We start from the raw sequence: 22,388 nt of genomic DNA, 5'->3' as shown, positions 1-22,388 counted from the left end.
CTGCTACTGGGGATTGAACTTGAGGCCTCACACATGCTGGCAAGCAGGCTAACACCAAACTACACCCTCCAGTCCTAATTTTCGGGCTTGTAAGCAGTTACCTTCAAGTTGAAAATGTAGAGTTCTGACCCATCTTACATCCGACCAGGGACAAAAATCTAGATGGCCTACCAGTGATACAAGGAGGAAACACAAAGGAACAGAGATTGAGACTAGGGGGAGTTGATTTTTTTTAAAGTGGGTTAGGACCACCATGAAAGATGGCTTATCCCTTTCCTCAAAGGCCAAGACCACATACTTGCTTGGCTATAGGCTGATTGTGTAAGCCTAGTTGGGTCAAGAGAACATAAATTTGGAAAACGTTTGTGAGAGAATGCTTACTCTCCAATCCTAATGTTTTCTTACATATAAAAAGAACTCCACTAAGAGGAAAAGAAAGATGGGAGGGATGCTCATGAAAATTGAAGGGAGGTCAGTAGAAGAGAGAAAGGGACCAGGGGGAGGAAGAAGGGAAGGGAAAGGGGAATTACTGCAGAGTGACATCAGCCAAATTACATTGTTATATTGTGTGCATGTACAAATATGTAACAATAAATCCCACCATTATGTACAACTATAATGGATAATTTTCTAAAATGAGGGGGGGGGGAAGAGTTCCATTAGCTATAATTCTCACTTGTTCCTTCATATAAATAAATTTAAATGATAAATAACTTTTTAATGAAAAAGAAGAAATGTTAAAAAGTCAAGATCCTGTTTTTCTGAAAAAAAATACTGATAAAACACACATTACTGACCAGTTGATCAATTAAGTTATTACTGACAAAGCTTCAATTGTGGATTCAACCCACACTGGTACCTATTTGACATGATATCACAAGATCACCATCTCTACCCCATCTTGGCTTGGGCATCAAATTTGTATGACCAAAAGCCTAGACATGAGGGAATGGTTCAGCACAATTTGCTATGAAAACCCTCTAAAGCTATATCTAATGGTTGGTGAGCTATGCCCTCTTTAGATACATCAAGGACAACATGTTTCTCTCCTCACAGAAAGATATCAAGAACAAAAAGCCATTATGTAATTGTTTGGAGCCTGAGTTTGTGCTATCGAAATTCTGCTCCTTACAAGTTTGTTTTCCTCAGATGCTAATAAAGACTAAAAGTCTGCTAAGATTATTTTCATAATAAATCCTAATGAGAATAATGAAATGTTGAGGGCAAAATTTTATGAACATAGTATCAAAAACCAGACCAAATTTCAACCTTTACTTAATGTATGGAATTTTTAGGCCTCCTAAATATTATGTAATGTCTAATATCATTCTGAACTATGCCTTTGGTGAAGCTGAAGGTTAACTCTTTAAGCACTTATCAAGTTGTAAAGTTCTTGGATGCTTTATAGAAAGCAACAAATTTTAAATTCCCAAATCTCATTTATTAGTAAGACACATGAAGGCATATGAGTCCTATCAGAGTGATTGCTGAATTATCTCAAAAATCTGCATGAGTCAAACATTTTAGATGGACACAGATTTAACTATTCTTTTGTTTAAATTCATAAACTCCAAAATTATCATGAGGTTGTTTTACACTTGCTCCGGTCTGCATGCTGTAGCTCATCCAGAACATTTCTGATGTTCTCCACACACACTTCACCTCTGTGATGTTTTTTTGATGCAAGAGTCCATACATTTTCAAATTCTTCTTCAGAAAGATTCACACCAATGTTGCATAATATCTCTGCAATCTAGGAAAAACAAGTATTTTAAGACCACACCAAGATTTATGTGTTTTAAATTTCATATTTAAAATATCTTTTATAACATCTTAGACTATGGATATTTGTACCGAAAAAAAAGTGTGTGTGTGTGTGTGTGTGTGTGTGTGTGTGTGTTTTGTAAATTTTTAAGAGGTCAACACTTCATCTGAAGTCCCAAAAAGACATCCTATGTCTCTTCCTATCAATTCTAGCTCCGAACATAATGAAAAGAGGCAGTTACTCCCTGGATTCCACCCTGTCCATGCCTGGCATTGGTGCCTAAGTGGCTATTGTGACCCAGCTGGTGGCTCTCACTTTATAACTCCTGTAGGCAAAGGATCACTTGTGCTACAGGGACCACATTTTCTGAGGCCGGGGAAAAAGATACATGGTCTGATATATGGTGTGGCAACAGTACAGAATATTTTAAATCAGTGATTACCTCAGATCATCTGGGACATATAATAGCAGTAGACAGGAAGGGTGGAAGAGTGGCCCTTCTTGTGACTACTTTTTGGTGTTAGAAGCCCAAGGTCATAAGGATACTTCCACAAGAAGAGACAGAGCTTTCCTTTTCCCAACTAAGAACAGTATTTAACTACTGAACGGTATCTGAATTGTACTAGAATGTCAAAACCAAATTGAACATTATTCATCAAAAATCCTATAATCAGGGATACTCTAGACTTTTATGATATAAAAGCTATACTTTTGAAAATAATAGTCACTGATAAGCAAACATTTCCATATTTGTTATATGAAATCGTCATTTCTTTCAAAGGGATTGCTGTACCTCTTCTTTTGATCTGGTCTTGAAGAAGTCTCTTTCAAACACTCCTTTCTGGGAAAAGATGGTAGGATATAGTAACGAATAAGCATTGCCCTCTTCTCCATAATTAGTTCTATCACTGATACGACGAATTCGAGGGGCAGGAATATCACATCGAACAGTTGGAACACCAAAGATGGGGTAACCTAGGTAATCCATGAGGGAGGAAAATGGGCATTAGGCACAGCCGTATGTGGCTACTGAGCACTTGAAATGTGACTATTCTGAATTGCAGGGTGTTATAAAAGTAAAATTCAAACACTCTAGTACAAAAAGAAAAAAGGCAGCCAGGTGTGGTGGTGCACACCTATAGTCCCAGAACTGAGGAAGCTGAGGTGGAAGGGGACCTTGAGTCCAGGAATTCAAGACCAGCCTGGGCAACATAGTAAGACCCTGCCTCAAAAAAGAAAAAAAATGCAAAATATTTAATAGTTTGGTTAATTTAATAATTTAGGGAGTTGGTTTTCATTTGGGAGGAGTACTGGAGATTGAATCCAGAGCCTAATGCATACTAGGAAACCACTCTATGACGGAACTACATTCCCCAGTCCTTTATTTTATTTTATTTTATTCTGAGACAGGGTCTCACTATACTGCCTAAGCTTGACTTAAACTTTTTGACCTCCTACTCATCCTCCTGAGTATCTAGGATTACCAGTGTCTACCACCACACCCCTGTCTATTTTCTTTCTTAATGTGGCTTTTTTTTTTTTAATGTACTAGAAAATTTTAAAGGCATACATGACTCCAATTACGTTTTTTTCTTTTCTTTTTTTTTTTTTTTTTTTGGTACCAGTGGTTGAACCCAGGGGTGCTCAACCACTGAGCCACATCCCCAGCCATTTTTTTTTATTTTATTTTGATACAGGGGTCTCACCAAGTTGCTGAAGCTAACTTTGAACTTGCAATCCTCCTGCCTCAGCCTCCAGAGCCACTAGGATTACAGGTATCACTTATATTTCTATTGGAAAGCACTATTATAAAGGATGTGGCATGATTTTGTACACTAAAATATACAGCACATCTACAAAAAACAATGAGAAAAATATATAAATCCTTCATCTTGTCCTTCATTCAAGAAAGTGATCTGGACCAATAGACTTTCTAAAAAATCAATATTCATGCTCAATTGAAATATGGGTGTCATGGTTTGAATCTTTCTCTCCCAAAATTCATGTGTCAAAGTTCCAACCCCCAGCACCTTAGAATATAACCATATTTGGAAATAAAATCATTTCAGATGTAACTAAGTTGAGTTTGTACTGGAGTGTGACAGGTCCCTAATTCAATAGGAAAAGCTTGGACAGAGACATACATACAGGAAGAACACCATGTGAAGAGGAAGGCAGAAATCAGGGTGATGTAGCAAAAGCCAAGTCATGCCTAAGACTGCCAACAAACCACCAGAAGCTAGAGGAGAGGCATGGGACAGGTTCTCCTGCAGAAGGAGCCAAACTTGCCAATATCTTGATCTCAGACTTCTAGCGTCTGGAACTGTGAGAAAATAAAAATCTGCTGCTTAAGCCACCCAGTTTGTGGTGTTTTGTTACAGCAGCCCTAGCAAACTAATACATAGGGTTTTAATATGTAGAGAAATGTCTTAAAAAAACTTTTAACTATTTGAAGGCGAAGAATCACATGGTTTGAAAGTGTTAAAATACATGGTTAAGCCTGAATTACTACAATGTATAACATTCAATGTTCTGATCTACAAGGGTTTCAATTTCATTAATATATAAAGAATCTTTTCACTTGAGTCATCATTAGCAATTCAGCCAACATCTACATGTGAGAGTTCCTAAGGGTTTAGAATATGGAGTCAAATGTAAGGTCCAAGGCTTCAAGAAATTTATAGTCTAATACAGAGAGAGTCTGGGGACAATGCAAAGACACAAAAGAATACTTCTGATCCTCATGAAACTTGCCAAATAATGTGACATACTTACAGATAGATGGGACAGCTCCTACAACTGCATTGATCTCAGAAGAAGTTGTCTTATAGTAGCTAGAAACTTTATCACTTGGTCTCAGAAGTGTCCGGACAATCTTTTTTGAGCTCCCTGGTTCTTTTAAGACAATATCCTCAGGTTTTATCAGGAGAGTTGGTTCAGATTCTTTCAAGTTAGCCTCAGCAGGATTTGCACAATCTGGTTTTTTACCTTTAAGAAAAACAAGGGGGGAAAAGTACAGGAATACAGGAATATGTTACTACTTGGTTCTTGCTGCTCTGCAACAAGATGAGTTTCTTGTTCAGTTTTTTCCTGGTAATGGAAAGTAAGCAGATATGAACCCAGTACTGATGCCGACACCCAATGTCCTACACCAGATAATGTGAACATGGCTCAGTGTTTCCTCTCACAACTCCATTTACTTTATTCTAGAATAAAGCTTTCAAATCTGATAGATCAAAAGTAATTTTTCTCTTATTTATTTATTGTTAGAGCTTAGGAGTGGGGCATAGCTCAGTGTCAGAGCATTTGCCTAGATGGGAGAGGCCCTAAGTTTGATCCCCACCACTGAAAAAAAAATAGAGAAAGAGAGGGTGGGAAAGAAAATGAGAGAGAGAGAGAGAGAACACACAAGTAAGCACTTGTTCTCATATTAACTTGGGTTGTTCTAGTCTACTGGAGTTGTTTCTAGAACTGTGTCCTAGGGAGAGGTAGAAGACATATTTGGAGGTGAATATTCAATGCATACTTGATTGAAGGATCAGGAAATACGTATTACAACATCCAGAGAGGTGGTGAGAACCCACTGTGAGCTCAGGAACTGATTATATAACTAGCCTCTACAAATCAGTGTATAAAAGAAAAGCCAGGATGAGTGTGTAATTTAGTGGTAGCCTGTATGCTTAGCATGTGCAATGCCCTGAGTTAAATCCCCAGCACCGAAGGAAAAAACAAATCTGATGTAGAACTGAAGTTGTAAGACAATATACTCTTTTACAGATTTGCTTTGGTAAGTCAATTCTCAAATTTAAGGAGTGAATTTATGAGATACCCTTTCCATAGATCTGGTTACTCCACACATACCACTAGAGGGTACTGTGGTGTTTCAATCACCAAAGGACTCAACAGGTTCAGGGACACACAAGAGTAGCAGAGGTGAGTGGTGCACCATTATCAAAGTCAGGTGGAAATGGGAAAAACAGAAAGGACACATCCCCTTAAGGTGTGCCTAATCCATGCCACCAAAGCATTCAGGTCCAGAGTTCCAGATTCTCTAACCTGTTCCTCCACCTAACAAAAAGCAGAAATCTGGACAGTGTGAAATTTGTTCCTCAGAACACTGCCTTAGGGTACCCACCCCTTTCCTCGAAAAGTCAGCTGTAAGACAGAATTTAACATACGAAAATTTCTGGCAAAACATTTCTGGGATCCTTCTGGGCCTACTGGCCCCTAACTTGCAGGTTCCCCCCCTAAAATTTTAGAAGATAAAATCCTCAAGAACATCATTGACAATAGCTAATGAAGTTGGAATCCAAAAACAGGAACAACTTGAAGAACCATCTGGTTTGAGAATAGGCTTTTGCTCTCCCCCACTACTTCCTGAGTTGTGCCAAGAAGGAAGAAAAATGTCACCCACCTCTTTATTTCTGAGAGGATTGGGGTGGAGTTGTTTTCTACAAAATAAAAACTTAATTGGGTAAAGAAGATTCTGCTGCTTTCTGAATAGATAGAAAAAAAGGCTGCACCAGACACACTGCATAAGGGCTCACTCATGTCCTCAGCAGAAACCAAAATTTGGTTTTGGCCTTGCAGAAAGGTATGGTCCAGGAATAAAGGTGGAGCAGGGTGTGGCTCAGAACCTTAGTTCTTTTTGTTTCTTGTCCCCAAATGCTGGCATAGTCACTTTTTAGAGAACATACAGACATTCCAAGGGGAAATAAAATTGTAAACAACCTTTTTAAAAAGTTAATCCTCTCTACTAATAATCAAGTTACAAAAATTAAGGCAAATGAGGTATCATTATATATACCAACTAAATTATAATAATGTTTGAAGGTTGGAGTAAAACCTTCTCACAGCCTTGGCTGATAAAATTGCAAATTGGTAGAATCATTTAAAAAAGCAGAATGAAAATAAAGATAAGTTACTTCTGGGACAGACAATAATAACATTCATAAGAAATTAGATATAATTAGAAACAGAAAGCTTTTCCAGAGATGATAATCATAGCATTACCCATATTGCTTTTAAAATATCTGGAAACAACTTAAATTAGAGTGAAGAAATGGTTTAGTAAATCATAACACATAAGCATGAGGGAACTGAAAATGGAGCTTGCAGAAACCATAAAAGTATCTCTTCATTCCACAGAAATTTAAAAGCTAAATTTTAAAAAGCCAAATAAAAATGGTATGTTCATTGTTATTACAGAAATGTTTAAAATATATATGCACACATTTGCATATCTATGTATATGGTTAGTGATATAAGAAGATAACATGTAGACTTGAAAATATCTGAATCAAAAAGTAATAATTATGGTGGGTTTTTTTTTCCTTTTTGTGTAGAATTTTAAAAATTAATCTTCTTATGTAAAATTCTATATCACTACTGAGTTTTCCTGGGTAAGGAGAGCTAATTACTCTTAAGAAAATGGTTTTCAAACAGCTTTGTGAGGAACTATCAAATTTTGAGTTCCTACAAAGCTTTTTTTTTTTTGCTTTTAATTTTTCTTGATGAATAATACCTGTTCCAAACTCAAAGCATACAAAAACATACATTTTTAAAAAGTTTGTCTCAGTTGATAGCACAATTTCAGCAACTGGAGATTCTGAGGCAGGAGAATTGCAACTCAGAGGCCGGCCTCAGCAATTAGTGAGACCCTATCTCAAAATAAAAGTTTTATATATATATATATATAGTTCAATGGTAAAACACCCTGGGTTCAAGTCCTCATACAAAAAAAAAAGTATGGGGGATGGAGACTCAAGTTGGATATATGGCTCAGCAGTAGAACACTGCTATAAAATGCACTGAAGTCCAGGTTCAAAGCTCAGCATCACATAAAAAAATAAAGGGAGTCTCATTGCTATCTTGTCCATCAGCCACCCAGTTCCTTCTTCCTGGAAATAATACACATTTTCAAATTCTTTACTATCCTTCCACAGACATTCTATGTGTAAACAAGCAAATAAATAAAAATATGTGTGTATTTTTTTCCCTTTTATATAATATTCAAGTCGGTAAGGTCTGAGCACCTAAAAAATGAAAATGTAAAATTCCAGTTAAAAATTCAGCGAATCTTCACAACTTAAATACCTTTAATGATGACCCTCTCTTCATAATCTTTGAGAACCATTGTGTCTTTCCAGTTAAGAAAATTTGCAAATTCTAGGAAGTTAATCAGTCCATCATTATCCACATCACAGTAGTCAAACAGTTGGTCCAGGAGATTCTCATCTAAATGCAAGTTGGCCTGGTTACAAGCTTCCTGAAGCTCTGCTTTATCTATCATCCCATCTCTCTTCTGTTAGACAAAAAGAAAAAAATAATAATAACAAGATGAGCACTGTCTTCAAGAGCACAATGAGCAATATCCATTATTGTTTTAGTCAGCTTTTTCACAGCTGGGACCAAAAGACCTGATAAGAACAATTAGGGGAGGAAAAGTTTATTTTGGGGCTCAAAAGTTTATTTTGCTCTCAGAAATCTCAATCCATAGATGGCTGACTCTGTTGCTCTGGGCCTAAAGTGAAGCAGAACATTATGGTGGAGGAGCGTTGGGGGGAAAGTGGCTCAGGGCATGGCCACCAGGAAGTAGAAAGACAGAAGTCCCCTCAACACACACAAAATCTACCCTAAGGGCACACCCCCATCAACCCACGTCCTCCAGCCATACCCTACCTGCCTACAGTTCCCCACTTAATCCGTATCAGAGAATTAATGAGCTGATTACATTAAGGCTCTCATAACCCCATCATTTCACCTCCAAACTTTCTCTCATTGTCTCACACATGAGCTTTGGGGGGATACTTGTAACTAAACAATAGCAATTATTTAGCTTAATAAAAAATAAATAGCTCTATCCCATAAATTCAAGACTGTCTTAACTTTAACATAAGAGGTGGTAAATATTAAGTAAAATTGATCCTCATTGAGACAATGTCATATACACATACAGTAACTTCAATCCTTGGTTGGAACAAGCAGGGTATGGCTCAGAACCTTAGTTTGTTGTTGTTGTTGTTGTTGTTGTTTTGTTTTTTTGGGTTTTTTGTTTTTTTCCGTTTGTTTGATTTTTAGGTGCTGGGGATTGAAGCCAGAGCCTCCCAAGTGCTCAGCGTATGTTCTTTCACTAAGCTATATACACTCCCAGTCCCCATTCTATTTTAATCATGTTCTTTAAATCATGCTGTTTACACTAGGACTGAGCTGGAATAACCATGACATATGCTTGACATTTCATTTGACCAATGTTGTGTACAACACCTAGACAATTTTCCTTGCTTACAAGGTTTTTAACACCTTCCATGTTTCAATTGGGCAATAAATAGTCCTTCATTGTATTGCTTATTAATGAGAAATTGAAAAGGTAGTTGCAAGACAAAGAACAGGGAGACGGATTCAAAGACCTGGTTTTCTTGGCTAAAACTCTAATGGGCAAGAGGAGATGCTACCCATCCATCAAGTCAGCCCCTATTGTAACAATGACCATTAAATTTCATTCTGGCAGGGAAAGGGGAGGAATGTCTCCTTTCAGATAAGAGTTAAAGACAAAAGTACCTGCATAAGTTTGAAGGGAGGGGGCTTTATGAGGGCTCTGAGCAAAAATTTTGGATGATTTCTTGGGAGAAGAAGCAGAGAATATAATGCCTGTTAAGGAAGAATGACAACAGCCAGGGCATCTTACCACTTGGCCCCTCCTGCAGTCTATCAAGCCGATCTTAAAGCCATTCAGAGATGATGGTAAAGATCTGAGCTCTTCATTTTTGTGGTGTGTGTGTGTGTGTGTGTGTGTGTGTGTTTGGCAGTGGATTTTGGCTGCTATAATAGAGTTTTGGCTCCTTCAGAGAGATTTCCCTGAAAGGGAAAAACTCCCAAGGGAAATCATGAATGAATCACTGAGTAGTAGTATTCAGGTTCAAACTGCCAGGCTTGGCTTTACCATGCTGATGGAGGTGATCCCCTGAAGAAAACGAAATGACTCAATGAGACAGACCCAATAAATTCCAGATAATTATTGCAATCAGACCTGCAGCCCTGGGAAAGATCCCTAAGTTTTATATTGAAACAAAATGTGAACTTAAAACATATTATCTTGACAATGGAGTTATAAATGCCCTAGATTAATGTAGACTACTTTATAAAAATTTCTACTGCAAGCCCAAGTTAACCAAAAATATAAACCCCATATCTGTGGCTGAAAAGTAATGGGGGAGGGAGTGCTGTTGAATCAAGAAGTCCACAAAAATAAAATAGATGCGCTAATAATAATAGCTTTGCTGACTAATACAGGAATTTGTCTAGACTGAAAAAAAAAATGTTGGTTTGTTTCATTGAGCTGTGTACAACCACAATACCACTCAAAACTCAAGATAAATACTTCTTATTTCCTAGTTCAGAGACAGTCTATCTCTGTGCAGCCTTGATCCCCTCCTTTCCTGTACCCTAACTGCGGCTCCTTTATGGAGAAAAGTGACTAGGGGAATGGGACCAAGGTCTTCCGGTCACCAAGAGAGGTCAAAGGCCACATCTGACCAAGTATGCTGTAGAACTTCAAAGTTGGGAAGGGGTAGTGAGGACTCAAATTTTTATGCCTTTGAATACAGGCACCAAAGTCTGTATTCAATTCAATACTTTGTTCCAGGGTGAGGAGAAAGTGATATTGGATTTAGCTAGTAGAATTGGACAGAGTTCACAGAGAAGAACAAAAGCCAACTACAGGGCTGAGGGTGTAGTTCAGTGATAGAGTGCTCGCCCTGATTTCAATCCCCAGCGCACACACTCACAAATTAAGCCAACAGTGAATTATTATTGATGAATATGTAATTGGTATTGATGTTCTCCATGCCTGGATTGTGATGTCTCATAAGTGCCAGAGATTGCCCTGATTAAGAAAAGTTGCATGTAGAAAACTGCAGTACATTTAGAGCCCCATAACTCTATGGACCCTTTAAGCTATAAGTCTCTGTTACAGGTCATTTTGCCAATTAGAAGCTCCGGAAAGGAAAGACAATCTTCACTTAGAGGTGCACCTCAAGGTTTAAGACACACTATCTCCTGCTACTTTTTAAAAAGCAGCTAAGCCTATTACTGGGCTCTTGTTGGAACTGACACTAGACCCTGGCAGCCTTGTGAGTCTCCAGCCTGGTAATCATTTTGAAGTGGGTCAACTTGGACTCAATGACGTACAAAGTGGAAAGGATCCAACAAGCCTCATTTGTCAGGTGGAAGTGACATGTTCCAGAATGATATAGGAGCTGGGAATGGAACTCGGTGGTACAGCATTTGCCTGAAGCATGTTGAGACCCTTGATTCAATCCCCTGCCCAGCAAAAAAAAAAAAAAAAGGAAAAAAAAAATGCAGACACACTTGCCCCAATAAGACATGAGCTTTATATGAAAAAGGATAGTAATCTTTAGGAAATTTTTTATTTGCCATTTTGCCGCTAAAGAAAAGCCACTGGTTCAAAAGGGCCTTGAGCTGGACATAGTGGCACATGCCTATAATCCCAGCAGCTCCGGAGACTGAGGCAGGAGGATCACAAATTCAAAGACAACCTCAGCAAAAGCAAGGTGCTAAGCAACTTAGCAAGAGCCTGTCTCTAAATAAAATACAAAATAGGGTGGGGATATGGCTCAGTAATTGAGTGTCCCTGAGTTCAATCCCTGGTCTCCCCCCAAAAAAATGGGGGGATGGGAGGACTTGAATTCACAGAGGCTCCTCTGAATGTCTGAGCTTCACTGATTATTTGCTTAAGCTGAAACTTGGTGACCTTCACTGGGCTTCTGTGGTTTTCAAAACCAAAGTTAACATACAAAGGACCAAAAGTAGATGTAGGCACAACTCAGCAGGAAGATCTAAAAGCCGTTCTCATAGCTTGGGCCATAATAAAATATGTTACATTATTACTGAGTTGGGCCATTGCCAGAGGTCCTCCTGTTTGGTTTGCTGCTTGAAAGCTACATACTCCCAGATTCAAGACACACTTCTTTTAGTTGCTAACTAACTGAACCATCTGAATAATTCAAGTTGATATTCCCAATAAGAATTTATTCTCTGAGGAAATGATTGGAATTAAATTGTTGATCAAGCCTGAACCATTCAGATTGCTACCATTGCTGCCTGGACCCATAGTTGTGCCAGTCCTGACATCACACATGTTATTACAATAGAACACAAGATAAAGGACTGTATATTTTGAATGCAGAAACTTCCACTACAAGCAAAAAAAAAAAAAAATGACTCCTGCCCAAAAAATGCCCCATCTGTCTCATGGTCAGAGAGGACACACCACACACAGATGTGGCCCCCATGCTCACAACCGACAATATTGAACTTTGACCTCCTCTCAGAATATCAGTGGTGTGTCTACCAAAGTTGACACTTTTTCAAGTTATGGTAATGCTGTTCCAGTATAATCAGCTGGCTCCAGTCACAATAGTGAGGCCATTGAAATTAATCTGAGGCTTTTTTTTTTTTTTTTTTTTTTGCTTTCTGGACTATTTTTAATACAACAATGGTCCATCTCATAGCACAAAAGCTGTTAATCAAGGTATTCACTAAACCTTTCTTCCTCTTTACCATCCACTGCCATCTAGTATTATTGAGCATTAGAATGGCATTCTCAAAAATTATTTACCTTTTTTATCAGCTCTTGGTAACTTTTACCTTAGTAAAAAGTCGTTTAGCTGTTCCCAGAAAGGAATCATCTTATCTCAACTGCTTTCACAATAAAAGGGGTGTGGGTTATAAAGGCCTATTTTGAAAGTGCAGGGTTCTGTCATGACCATTGCTGGTCATTGTACACCTTTTTTCCCCCATTAGCAACCTCAGGCCAATCTGGTCGATCCTCCTCTTTGTAGCAACCAGGCATAAAAAGGATTCTAATGGTTGGAGACACAGTTCAGTGGTAGAGTATGCTTAGCAAGCACAAGGGTCTGGGTTAAATCCTCAGCACCACACACACACACACACACACTCACAAAAAAGATATTCTGGAGATACAAACTAAATTTCATCTCAACATTTCAGCCACCTGATACTTTGTTGGGTTAACAGAGTCCTAGTCAAAAAGAGTAATAATGCCTTGACTGAGCACACTGCTCACCCAGTCTTTCTATAGAGGCCAAAACAGGGAATGAAATGGGTGTCTGGAACTTTTCCAAAATCTCCTTATCCTTCTTATAACTGACCTTTCCAGACCAAAGGTGTAGGTGGAAATAGGGAATGAATGGAGAAATGTGAAGTTACAGTTGCTGCAATGAGATGCATGGACCTTATGGTGATGGAAGGAAAATAGCAATCGGGCCCTTAGAGAAAGAACACCTTAGACCTGGAATGTTCAGGAGAGTGAAAGACATTATTTTAATCTTTCAGACCACCCCAGGGAGGCTTCATGTGAAGAAAAATGCTGTGGAGTAGCTCTCTCAAACTGTTAGAAGCACCATAAGTTTAACTGACAGCCAAGAATTTCTATCCACAATTTGAATGCCATTCTCCTCAATCTTACTGAGAATTCTATTGGAAACAACAGAGAATAACCTTAGTGACTGTTCCCCCCTCATGGAACACCTTTGGAGATCTTTCTCAACCCCATTTTCTTTCATTGCATGGAGTGACTGAATACCATCATTCCACAGGGTGAATCAATGTCATCAACTAGCAAATACCATTGGCTGGTGGCACAGACAAGTAGGAAGTTGAATGGACTGTCTACAAGCAGCCCCTCCAGAAACAAGAACTGGATGCAATTATTGAATTTAGCTGAGAACCCTAAGGCCTACTAGTGAAATTTATTTTAGGAGATTATTTTAGTTTTAAGTTAATGATGTTTACATATTGGCAAAGAATGTATTCCTTAAGTAAGCACAAATTACTGAGTTCTACACATGCTTAATTAGACAATTAATTGAAAGAGAAAAATCGTCAACTGATTTCCATCATGAATTACATTGTCTGTAATAGCCAAGAGCCAATATCCCTGCTTGTAATTTTGAATTTATCATAGTGCTTGGCGCTGATTCTACTCTAGTGGTGTGCTCTATTTGTTTAACAACTGGTTGTTTGGAGGCTGTGGTGAAAAGAAGCCTTGATTTGTAGCAGTTGCTGCTGTCCGTGGTATAAATACTTTCATCAGGGCTAATTTCTAACTACCATTGGGATGTCACAGGCTTGCAAACTTCCTGAAAATTTAACAATATGCTCTCTCAAAGCCAGCTCTAGCATTCCACTGGTACTCTAATTTATGATTAACTCCTCGAGATGTGAGGTTCCCTAAGTGGAAAGTCTATACATTATCCAGAATAAAGCTTGATGTATTATGGGTGTTCAATAAATAATAGAATTAATTTTATACGCCAAGAAGATTCACTTAGGAAATCATAGTTTATTTGCACTGTTCTACTTTTTTTTCCTACTAAATTAAATCTGGGCATCCAACAATATCAGATTCAAATAATCAAAAATTATCCTACAGCTGTACCAGAACCACAGCTTATTACCCTCTCAGTAAAAAGCTCCTTAAGGACACTGAGCACTACATTGTGCATATTAAAAGTTAACTGTTTAAAAGGTATACCAGCATTAAATAATTCTCAGTAATTTCCTCCCTGCTTAATTTAATTTTATCACAAGGAATATGCCTGGTGGTTTACTCAGATAATCAACAGCTATTAAGAAGATCGTATTTCCTATAACTGCATTGAAAATGAAAAATTTTTAAAAGCAAAGTACTAGGTGTGAATGCAAGTTCTCTTATTCATGTCACTACTAGGTAAATTTCCTCTACCATGATATTTATGAGATATCTACATTTGAGTGAAAAGGAGCTGGGCCACAACTTGGTATTGGAATACATGCGGGAGCCCTAGGCTTAATCTCCAGCACCACAGAAAGGGGGAAAAGTTATAACAGATTAGAAGTTAAAAGGTGCTTATTTTAGCTTACTTTTTAAAAAATTTTTGACATTATCTATAAATAGTAATTGGTTTCTATCAAAAGCTAAACAGTTGTATACTTGTGCTTTCTTTGAACACAGTTTTGTAGTAGTATTTTGGAAATGTAGGTGAGTACTTGTTTGTAGGTGTTTATTCTTACATGATTAGTACAATTTGGGGGGAAAAGGACAGTGCTGGGAATCAAAAACAAGGCCTCTGCTGAGCACAACAACACACACCTGTAATCCCAGCTACTGGGGAGGCTGAGGCAGAAGGATCACATGTTTAAGTCCAGCATGGGCAACTTAGTGAGACCCTGTCTCACAATAAAATATAAAAGGACTGAGGGTGTAGCTCAGTTGTAGAGCACTCCTGGATCCAAAATAAATAAATTAAATTAAATAAATAAAATGGAAAGCACACCCTGCTCCTCTAGGGAAAGACATTCTAAGCATGAGTTGGACCTAGATGAAGGCACAATGTGAACATGTTCAGATTAAGGTGTAGACTGTCAGATCTTCCCCAGGAATCCGGAGCTGTACCCTCCTCCTTGATCCTAACACACTGCAGTTTAGTTATGTACCAAAAAAATGGTTCTCAAACTTGAATGTGCAACAGAATCACCTGGAATGTTTCTTAACATTGCTGAGCTCCATCCCAGAGTTCCTAATTCAGTTGATCTGGGGTAGGCCTTGGAATGCACATTTCCAACAAGTTCCCAAGAATGCTGATAGTGGTAAAGAACCTCATTTTAACCACCAAATAATTACACCAGGGATCAGCAACATTTTTTTGTAAAAGCCAAGTAATAAATATTAATCTCTGTTGTTAAAAGCCAAGTAATAAATATTAATCTCTGTTGTTAGTATTCAATTCTGCATATGTAAGACAAAATAAGTCACTGATGATACTTACAATAACACAGACACAGCTGTGTTTCAAATAAACTTTCTTTACAAAAACAAGGGGTGCAATTGGCATAGTGTGCTGACCCCCATCTACACAAACCCGCTGGGATTTGTCAGCCCGTGCGTGTACCAAAAGCTCTGCTCTACTACTAGCCTTGTCATAGTGCCTGAAGGCTTCCAGCAAACTGTCAAAGTTTTGGTAATTAAATTTCTTCAAGCGATGTCGAACTGCAGCAATCAGGGCTCGCACTCTGTCCTTCCCTCGAAGATATTCGCTCGGAGATCTATTATGGATCAGATCACCAACTCCTATTGAAGAAAAAAAAAAAAGTCTTTTATGTGAATTTAAAGCCTGTGAATATTATTTTCATATTTAAACAGAGAGAGATCTAGCAACCTCTGTGAATGAAAAACTCATGTTCAACACTGATGCTATGAAATGCAGCATGCCAGAAAATCCTTGTATGAAAAAAAAGCACATAAAGTAATTGATAAATATTTCTGTTGTATGTCACTTCTCTCTTCAAGAAAAAAAAATCAAAAAACATGAAGTTTGTGGGGGCATCATCAGCCCCATTCAGCTATCAAGTCCTTTACTAAAATATTTGAAGCCCTTGCTTGACTACCTCTGAGGCAACATTTGTCTACAATGTCGAAGATCTGAAAACTGTGATTGATTTTAAGTAGGAGCCATTCAGTGTATCTGGGTTTGGACCCTTAGGAAAATTAAACTCAAATTCCCTATTGCCAGCCAAATGCAGTGGTGCATGCCTATGATCCCAGCTACTGAAGAGGCTGAGGCAGAAGAATCACAAGTTCAAGGCCAGCCTGGGCAACTTAGTGAGTCCCTGCCTCAAAAAAAAAAAAAAAAAAAATTTAAATGACTAGAGATATACTTTATCAGTATAGCATTTGCCTACTATGCACAAGGGCCTGGGTTAAGTCTTCAGTGAGAGAGAGAGAGAGACAGAGAGAGAGAGAGAGAGAGAGAATATCACTATTCCCTCCTAGTTTCCAGGTGATCTATGGTCTGCATACCATGTTCTCATTTCTCAGTTCTGCTTCCCCCTGTACCACTAGTGTCACTAGAGGCCTGTCCCCACCCATTGTTCGAGAGAGATGTAGAAAGACTTTGACAGTCAGGGCAAGATGGCAAGTGAGGAGGTTGGGGGCAGGGCCAAAACAAAGGATCGTGAGACAGTCTCCTGAAGAGGTCAACTTCCTGCTTGAGGAAAGTCCTCATGGACACAAGCAGGGGACTCAATCAGACAGAAACTTCTGTGCTCATGCTCCTAAGCAGGGGACCCAATAGAAAAACTAAAACAGACGCTTGGACAGAGGGGGCACCAATCAATAATAGTGGGGAGAGTGTGGACAGAAGAGGAGATAAGGAAAGGAGGAAATCCCAGAGACCATAAAAAGAACAGGCCCAAAGTCCTTCACTGGATACCCAGCTTTGGAGCCCCTTCTCTCTGGAGAAGTCTATCTCTGTTGCTTTTGCAATAAACCTCCTTCTTGCTTACTATCTCTGTCCAGTTCTTCAATTCTTTGCTGAACAAAGACAGTGAACCTAGCACCCCTAGATGGTAACAGCTCCATTAACTAAAAATCCTGACCCACAACATCAACTAGAGTTGACCTTGGTAAGTGTCACCAGAAAAGAATTTCTGCCTGGCCTACACCTTTCTCCGATTCCTGCCAAGACAGTTTTTTTGAAGCAAGGTCATGCTGGCAGTTGATTGTGATGCCCTGAGTGAATTAATTAAAATTACAACATTCGGTGCAGTTATGAGTAATTAATATCTACACCTACTCCATGTAAGTCATAATGCTAGGCTCTGTCAGGGTCACTTTTAATAGGTACTCATAGCACCTGTAAATTACTTATTTATTATCAAATTGGGAATTAATTATGCACATTCTGGTAAAAGTCTTCTCTAAAAGACTTTTCCCCCTCTGGAAAGGCCCTGAGTGTAGGTAAAAAATCCCACAACTAATGCTGGTTCCAGGAAGGGCAAGTGCCTCAGACCAAGGACATCTGACACAGGTCAGCTACCATCAGATCATCCTAAAGTGGGGGGAAAAACACACACACAAGAAATGCTCTTGGAATGAAATTCAAGACTTCTAGGAAAACCAGGTGCAGTGGCACACACTTATAGCCCCAGCTACTCAGGCGACTGAGGCAGGAGAATCCCTTGAGCTCAAAAGTTTGAGATCAGCCTGGGCAACACAGCATCTCAAAAAACAAACAAAAAATAAATAAGGAGGAGGAAGAAGAGAAGGGATAGAAGAAGCAGAAAGAAAAGAGAACAAACTAACTTTTGAAACTTATTGATTTTTCAGGTAGTCTGACCTTTCTCTCCTTCACACCCCTTCCTCAGATATAAACCCTTTCAGTGGCTACTTTGTGGGATGAAAAGTTTCCTTCTATAAAATGGCTCCAATTTGAGTATTTTTTATCTTCAGAAGCCTTTGCCTCCATTACCACCCAAGGATAATAATTTAAATAGTTATTTTTCAACTCCAGTTGTTTCCCCACCACACTCACTAGATTTAACTGCCTGGTGGGTAAGACCTATATGATTACCTTCTTTTGGTCTGGTCCTGAAATAGCATTTATGAAGCTGACATCAAATCATTTCCAAAGAACTGAAACCAGAAGTACAAGACCTGACCCTAAGAGAGAGACCCATGACCTATCTACCACACCATGTGGTCAGAAAAGCTAAACCGGCTCCTTTACTACTTGGCCCACAACCAATTCCCATGATGCACCACTGCTCACCTGCCTTGGTTCTCCTTCAGCTTGCCTCTGCCCTGGTACGTTCTGGGAGCCAGGGAGACCTTGCATATTTCCTAAAGTCATCGTTCTTTGTTATTGTTGTTTTGTTTCTTTTCTTTTTCCAATGCAAGGCAAGCACTCTACCACTGAACTACATCCCCAGCCCTTTTTATTTATTTGTTTTATTTTATGACAGGGTCTTGCTAAATTGCCCAGGCTGGCCTCAAACTTCAATCCTCCTGCCTCAACCTCCCAAGTACCAGACATTACAGGAGTACACCACCATGCTGGGTTCGTAGAGTCATCCTAATATAAACAGTAACTCCAATAACATGAAGAATAACTTCACCCTAGGGACTGAAGCATTCTTTGTTAAAATAAGATTGACTTTATTTTCCTCAGTAAAGATAAAGGGTAAAGCCAGTCCCAATATGTCCCTGGTAGCAGGCAAACCCTGGAGCTTGCCACAGAAGAGATGTTACTAGTTAACACCAATAATAGTTACAAAAGGCCAGAGCTAGAGTAGAGTTATCTGTATCCATTTGTGAGTTAAAAAAAAAAAAAATTCAGAAGGATTTTTTGCACTCTTTCAAAGTAATACAATACAACACCATGGCTGGTATTTATACTTACACATTTTTAAATTATTAATTTTTCATTTTAAAAGATTTTATCATTAAATGTGTAATAATAGCATTAATCAATCAAGAAATTTGTTGGACTGTGAGTGTAGCTCAGTGGTAGAGCATTTGTCTTGCATATGTGAGACAAATAAGTGAGGTCTGGGTTCAATACCCCCCACCACCAAATTTAAAAAAAAAAAATTGTTGGTGTAAAAAAATGGTAAACTGTGTGCTGAATACATCAATTCATGCTACAAATATTGGTCAAAGATGTACCCATGTCTGGACCCTATGGTTCTAACAGATAGTAAGACCAACCACCCAGCAACATGAAACTTGCCCTCAAATAGGCAGAATTTACCATGATTAAATTTACTTGTTTTTAGGCTAATTGATGGATTTCTCAATTTTCCCTTATGCACTCCAAAAGACGTTAAGAATCTCTGAGATGGACAGTCTTATGGTTTAGATCTGAAATGTCCCCCAAATGCCAGGTGAAGTCTGCCTTGACAGCCTATGGCACTGTTGTAAGTGGTAGAACCCTTAGGAGGTAGAGCCTAATGGAAAGTTAGCTCATTGGGGACATACCTTTGAAGGGAATATTGGGACCCTTACTCCTTACTCTCTTTTTTTTCTTCCTGGTCACCATGAGCTGAATAGATCTCCTTCTGTCATGTGCTCCCCTCTCTGATGTTCTGCCCCACATTAGGCCCAGAGTGACAGGAAAAAGTGACTATAGACTGAAATCTCTGAAACAATGAGCCAAAATTAAACCTTTCCTCCTGTTAAGTTGATTTATCCCAGGTATTCCACCACAGCAACAGAAAGCTAACACAGATAGGCATCCATTAAACATATAAGAGTTCATCTAAAAAAAGAACCAAAATACAATTTCTTAATGTGATGATTAATGATGCTCCAAAATACTGTTTTAAATAAACTCAATAATTACTTGTTTTAATTCTCAGTGAGCAAACCTTCGCTAAAATATTTTCAATAGCAGTTTTTAAATTTAAGCATATAACTGGTTGTGGTGAGGCACACCTGTAAACCCAGCTACACTGGAGACTGAGGCAGCAGGATCACATGTTCAAGGTCAGCCTAGGAAACTTAGCAAGATCCTGTCTCAAAACAAAATTTTAAAAAGGCCTGGGAATGCCAGGCATAGTTGCACAAACCGGTAATCCCAGCAACTGGGGAGGCTGAGGCAGGAGAATCACAAGTTCAAGGCCAGCATCAGCAACATAATGAGGTCCTAAGCAACTTAGTGAGAACCTGTCTCAAAATTTAAAACATAAAAAGGCTGGGGATATGGCTCATGTGTAAAGTGTCCCCGGGTTCAATTCCTGATACTAAAAACAAAAACAAAAGGAATAAAAAACTACAGGGGGCTGGGGTTGTGGCTCAGTGCAGAGCACTCACCTAGCATGTGTGAGGCACTGGGTTCGGGCCTTAGCACCGCATACAAAAATAAATAAAATAAAGGCAAGATGTTCATCTACAACTACCAAAAAAAAAAAAGTTTTTTTCAAAGCCTTAACTACACCTCTGGTATTTGTTTCAAAGGCTTTAAACTGTTCCTATTTCAAAGAGTATGAACATTTTTTTTCTTTATTACATATTTTTTCTCTAATTTTAATGCAAAATTTTAAGCCTTTACAAGTAGAAGCTTTTTTTGTTTGTTTTATTTTTTTGAGATGGGGTCTTGGTATGTTCCCAGGGCTGGACTTGAACTCTTCATCCTTCCTCTTTAGCTTCCCAAATAGCTGGGATTACTGGTGTGCAACACCTCACCTGGCTCTAAAACTAGAAGCTTTTAGAAGACATTAAGCTTTGCTGAATAACTTTATGGGGATTTTGAGATGTTTGTTTCATTTTTTTGTTAAAGAGAAAGTTTGTATATTTACCATATTCCTCAGGATGGAGACAAGCTCCAAATGTGTAGCCTGGGGGAACGTTCATTGTTTCTGCAATGCTACCAAAGAAAACATATCCTTTAGTTCAAGTACCCACCATACAGCACGCCCCGAATTTTGAATATGTTTATCATATGTTCATAGTAGCCTATATTTTCTCTTCTAGGTAAACTGTGAAGATAAAACAAAAGTTCTCCAAAAGATCTATTTTTTTAACATCCATTTGCATTAACAATGACTGAAGGCTTTCACTGTCTTTGACTAGCACAAACTTAAAACACACACACANCAACTGAGCTATATCCCCAACCCTTGATTAAAAATGAAACAAGCAAAATTAAAAATACTTTCAACAAATTACAACAAAGTTTTAATTATTTCTAAGTGTAATTTCTAAATTTCCAAAAGAAAATTAATTATCAAATAAATATAAGCAGCAGATAACTCATCTAGTAAGTAAACAGAGCAAAATTATAATCCTCTTGTAATAAAATAAATGTGAAATAAAAAAATAACAAATGACCTTTTTTAACCTAGTAAAAAAAGAGGGAGAGAATATCGAACAAATATACAATCTGGAGCTGGGGCTGGGGTTAGAGCTTTCACCTAGCACATGTGAGCGCTAGGTTTGATCCTCAGCACCACATAAAAATAAATAAATAAATAAAAGGTATTGTGTCCACCTATGACCAAAAAATTTTAAAAAAAGAATACACTCTGCATGAATTTTAAGCTCTGATTATGAACCATACACAGCAATATAAAATTGTTTTATGTTAAATGAAAAATCAGAATATAAAACAACATTACATTCTGGTGAAAACTATGCAAAAATCTATGTAAAAAGCCACACTAGAAAGAAATACACACATTAAAATAATAATAGTTGAATTAAAGTGACAGGATTATGGGTGATTTTATTTTGCCATTCTCTGTAATATAATTTTGTTACTTTCACTGTTGTGATTAAATGAATAAAATTTCTTTTGAAAACTAGAATTACAATGCTACTATTTAATGACATTAAAATTAATAAATTCTCTATTGTTGTGCTAAGACTAAAAACAATGAATGTTAAGTTCTTAAACTCCATTTGCTTTTAAAAATATTTTCTATACTATTGAAATTCCAAGCTGAATAAATTTCTGGAGAAGAGTGACACTCTGTGGAGAAACAAAAGAAGAAATGGAAAGTAATTCATCTCATTTCTTCATTTCTTTCCCATTTGTTGGAGGGAAAAAGCACATGAGTAAAGTCTGAATAAATCAATGACAGTTTAAGGGCCATAATTTGAACAAATAGATTGGACAATCTAAAAATCAGTTCCAAGGGGCTTAATTAGGAACATGCAGAGACAATAAGAATAAGAATTGTGAGGCACAAAGCCCACTCTTTCTAGGCTAAAGGTGACTGGATTATGCTCCTGGGAGAATCAGGAAGTGTCTGTGAGTAGCCA

The 22,388-nt window shown here is 38.1% G+C and overlaps 1 protein-coding gene across 1 annotated transcript in view; it reads right to left on the bottom strand.

The window, feature by feature from the left end:
- Positions 1 to 781: 781 nt before the first annotated feature.
- The window catches only part of Efhb (EF-hand domain family member B), a 47,879-nt gene continuing 26,272 nt past the window's right edge, over positions 782 to 22,388 (bottom strand). The window contains exons 7-12 of the mRNA XM_015494518.2: positions 20,924 to 20,991; positions 15,763 to 15,917; positions 7,862 to 8,069; positions 4,541 to 4,753; positions 2,559 to 2,740; positions 782 to 1,753 (exon numbers count right to left, since the gene is read on the bottom strand). Of these exons, the coding sequence (XP_015350004.1) occupies positions 1,580 to 1,753; positions 2,559 to 2,740; positions 4,541 to 4,753; positions 7,862 to 8,069; positions 15,763 to 15,917; positions 20,924 to 20,991 (1,000 nt within the window). The 3' untranslated portion in view covers positions 782 to 1,579. The remainder of the gene's footprint in view (positions 1,754 to 2,558; positions 2,741 to 4,540; positions 4,754 to 7,861; positions 8,070 to 15,762; positions 15,918 to 20,923; positions 20,992 to 22,388) is intronic.

This window comes from Marmota marmota, unplaced genomic scaffold, assembly GCF_001458135.2.
Source record: "Marmota marmota marmota unplaced genomic scaffold, marMar, whole genome shotgun sequence".
Taxonomy (NCBI): Eukaryota; Metazoa; Chordata; class Mammalia; order Rodentia; family Sciuridae; genus Marmota; species Marmota marmota.
This window is presented reverse-complemented; position numbering and strand designations above follow the sequence as displayed.